The sequence below is a fragment of the Euphorbia lathyris genome, chromosome 7 (genome assembly GCF_963576675.1).
Source record: "Euphorbia lathyris chromosome 7, ddEupLath1.1, whole genome shotgun sequence".
NCBI lineage: Eukaryota > Viridiplantae > Streptophyta > Magnoliopsida > Malpighiales > Euphorbiaceae > Euphorbia > Euphorbia lathyris.
The window spans coordinates 13583706-13587521 of record NC_088916.1 but is presented as its reverse complement, the minus strand read 5'-3'; the positions used below and the strand labels follow the sequence as shown (position 1 = coordinate 13587521).

Below are 3816 nucleotides of genomic sequence, written 5' to 3'. Positions count from 1 at the left end.
TTGGATGGCAAACTACTCAAGGAGTTTGAGTTTAGATCTTCACGAGTGTGATGTGTCTTCTACAGACATCCCAAACATTCTTTTTTCTAATTTTTGTGGTTTTGGGCTTCCCAGAATCCCCTATCATTAATGTTAAAAAAAAAAAAACACTACTCTCAACTTGTAGCTTTGGCCATTTAATATAATAAATAAATTTGTTTGATTACATATTTTTGTAGAAAAGGATAAAACGAAGAGGATGTCATTTGTCTTAGCGTCTGATTTACGCTGAATTTCAAAATCTAGAAGCACAACTACTCTTTCTTCCTCTCATTATCTCATCTCTGCCTATAAGTGCCGTTTTCCTTCTCACTCGATACCTCTCTCGATCCATTACTTTTCCATTCAACTTCACTTTCTAGGTTTGTTTCTTCCTCTTTCTCTCTTCCTTTTCGCTCCTTCCTCTGTTTCACTTGCTAATTGCTTCTTCTTTGGGTTTTAGGGTTTTTCTCTTGATTTTGATTTTGATTTTATGGCGTCGAAACGCATCCTCAAAGAGCTCAAGGACTTGCAGAAAGATCCTCCTACCTCTTGCAGTGCTGGTATTCTCTCTTCTTCTTCTTCTCCGTCATCAGTTTTTCCCTGTTTCGTCTTCGATTAATGAGCTTGTTATTTGTTTCGATGCAGGTCCTGTAGCTGAAGATATGTTCCATTGGCAAGCTACGATTATGGGTCCTACGGATAGCCCATATGCTGGAGGAGTCTTCTTAGTTTCTATTCACTTCCCTCCTGACTATCCCTTTAAGCCTCCCAAGGTAATTCTTTCTTTATGCTTACCTAATTATGAATCTTATTGTTCTTCTGCTAGTTTTACTGGCTATTTTATATCAGTAGTTTATATGTTTTTCCCTATTCCTGAAAATTACGATGGAACTTCATTCATTTGAAATAGAAACTAGTGTGGAGGATCAAATTGAATTCCATTCCATTCGGCTTCAGTTCTCAACTTTTGCTTATGTTGTAGTTATCAAATTCGGTGTTATCTTTTCAATTTTCAATCTCAGTGTTGCGATGGGCAAAAGTTCAAATTTTGCCAATGTACTAGGCACAATTCATCCCTTTGCCCATCTACTTGAATGTGTAGATTTAGCTCTTTTTTTTTTTTAGCTGAATACATTAGGAGCTCCTGATTAGCGCCTTGAACTTGCTTAATGCGATATGATTAACCCCTATTGCTACATGGCAGCGAAAAGAGAAGAGGGCAAGTTGAAGTGCATACCACTTTAACAACCAAGTACAGGGGCTAATAGGCCATTTAAGCAAAATAGACTGTTTTAAGTAAGTTTAGGGGGTCAACAATAGATCACTTTAATTAAGTTCAGGCCAATGAGAGTATTCAGCCTTTTTTTTTCTTGTGAAATTGGACTAGACAACGGTTCTGTGGGCAGTGTATTGCACATATCGGTACACTATCACAGTTTTGTACTATTGTTTGATAGGCTCAATTTTTATGACAAAATTAAAACACAAGAGGTGAAATATACCAAATTGAAGTAAGAAGGGCCAAAGTGACAAATTACATAAAGTGTATTGGGTCAAATATTAGCTTTTTACATTGCGAGACCAAAGAATTTAAATGTTTTGTATGTGTTTTTGCATTGTGGAATACGATTCTAATGACTTGATTGTGTATCTCAGGTTGCATTTAGGACAAAAGTCTTCCACCCAAATATTAACAGTAACGGGAGCATATGTCTGGATATTCTCAAGGAACAATGGAGCCCTGCTCTAACCATCTCCAAGGTTTGATTTGTCACTAATTTTTACATATGCATTTGTTAGACGTTTGTTAATGTTTGAACTCTAGTTACCTCGAAAGTTTGCTCTGTTTGCACTTGAGCTATTGGATTGCGATTGAAAGTTGACTTGACATATATATATGGGAGCACATTATTTCATGCTGTATCCCGTTGGGAATTTTATGGAAAGGTAGCACAATGAGTAAATTAAAACAAGTAATAATGCCTAGGTCCTGAAACCTTCATATTTGATGATTTTACTTGTGTAAAAACTTGCTGTTGGTCCTCCTATTGATTTCTCATTTGTCTGAGAACAAGCTCTTTCCAATGTGTAGTGTAATATGTCAAGGAACCAATTGAACTAAATGTTCAAGCTAATAGTTAAGGCCCAATCATAGATTTTATATCAATCTCTGACACACACCCACACGCAAATGCCCATGGGCTTGCAGTCTGTACAACACAGACCTATCTCACCATGTGTTTTAATTCCACTAATTAATAAGGTTGTCTGGCTTCGAACTCTCGACCATTTGGTCTAAGAAGCTAGGATACCATGTCAAGGAATCAATTTAACTAAAAGCTCAAACTGATAGTTAAAGGTCAATCATAGATCTTATATTAATCTCTGACACATAATAAAGGGTCCATTCAGCCCTTCAACTTAGCTCACAGGAATAATTCACTCCATAGTGAACTTTAATATCAATTTAATCTACTACTTGGCATCTTTGGTTAAATTATTTTGAAAGCGACATGTGTTAGTTTTTTTTATGCTAACATGTCACTTTGCACTGATTGACCAAAAACGCCAAGTTGAAACACCAAATTGATACTTAACATTCAATTTGCGCAAATTGACTCTGCCAACCAAGATGAGCGGTCAAATTGACCATTTATATAGATTCAAGACAGTCTGAAAGCTGTACTGCCAGTATATGATTACTTGTACTGTTGACGTATCATTGCTACTTGAACATATGGCAAAGTTATGGTAGTAGCGTTTGACTAGCTTCTGAAAGTTGTGTGTTTGATCCAAGATAATAAATTAGAGGAAATCATTTGTTTCATAGGGTATTATACAGAAGAAAAAACTTGAAAGCATAGTGCATGTAGTTGTCTTGGGTAACTCTCTATGTACTGACTAGTAGCTATTGTTTCAGATATAGTAATATCTAATAGGAGATATTTCTACCTTCTTCAAGGTTAAAATCTATTAAATGAGTCGGCTTCTGTATGCTGGTTGATAATAATTGGCATTGAATTATGTTCGTTTGGATATCTTTCTTTTCATATTTTAGATGTTTGGATGCTGCATTTTTAATGAACTTTGAGTTTTGCAATGAGCTTTATTTGTATATTCAAATTTTATAGCAGAGGAGTGACTGGGTTTTGTTCTAGTAGGTGCTGTTGTCTATATGTTCTCTGTTGACAGACCCAAACCCTGATGATCCACTGGTGCCTGAAATCGCGCATATGTACAAGATTGACAGGCCAAAGTACGAGACCACTGCTCGGAGCTGGACACAGAAGTATGCCATGGGTTGATATCGAGAGTAATCACTCTTGCCAATTCTTTGGCTTTGTTATTGGTTAAGGGAAATAATGAAAACATTTAAAATGCCCATTCTGAAAAATCCTGAGTCTGTTTGGCTGTGAAATACCTAATTGAACTGTGATAGTTAATTCTGGCCACAAAATTGTAATATAATAACTGCTTTTGTATTTTGGGGGTTCTTTTATTTATAAATTGTTTGATCTTTAAGTGATTGATTTTAGAAAATGGATATGCTTACAGTGAGATTACTTCTCAATCTCATCTTTATGTATGTTTGGATGCTAATTTATGCTTTTTGTTGTGAGATTTAGGGTTTCTGTGTATTTTTACACAGATTGAATCATTTACATGTTGAAATATTAGTTTTTTTTTGTAATTAATTTGTGATCTTATTGCTTACATATTTGAATACTGAACACTTGTGTTTGGCTATAGAGAAAATGCAACAAAATAGAAGTCTTTCTTTCTTTGAATCTTTTA

The 3816-nt window shown here is 35.3% G+C and overlaps 1 protein-coding gene across 1 annotated transcript; it reads left to right on the top strand.

Moving 5' to 3' along the window:
* Window positions 1-243: 243 nt before the first annotated feature.
* On the top strand, window positions 244-3543 carry LOC136235450 (ubiquitin-conjugating enzyme E2-17 kDa). Its single transcript, XM_066025124.1, has 5 exons — window positions 244-401; window positions 482-581; window positions 667-794; window positions 1678-1782; window positions 3183-3543. The coding sequence occupies exons 2-5, from the start codon at window positions 512-514 to the stop codon at window positions 3324-3326; spliced, it is 447 nt and encodes a 148-aa protein (XP_065881196.1). The 5' UTR covers window positions 244-401; window positions 482-511; the 3' UTR covers window positions 3327-3543.
* Window positions 3544-3816: the final 273 nt, after the last annotated feature.

What these genes read in the sequence shown, in the direction of transcription:
- LOC136235450 (XM_066025124.1), top strand. Translation starts at nt 512, where the DNA reads ATGGCGTCGAAACGCATCCTCAAAGAGCTCAAGGACTTGCAGAAAGAT. An exon ending in ATCCCTTTAAGCCTCCCAAG is followed by an intron (nt 795 to 1,677) that starts GTAATTCTTTCT and finishes TGTGTATCTCAG; the next exon opens with GTTGCATTTAGGACAAAAGT. An exon ending in CTGCTCTAACCATCTCCAAG is followed by an intron (nt 1,783 to 3,182) that starts GTTTGATTTGTC and finishes TTGTTCTAGTAG; the next exon opens with GTGCTGTTGTCTATATGTTC.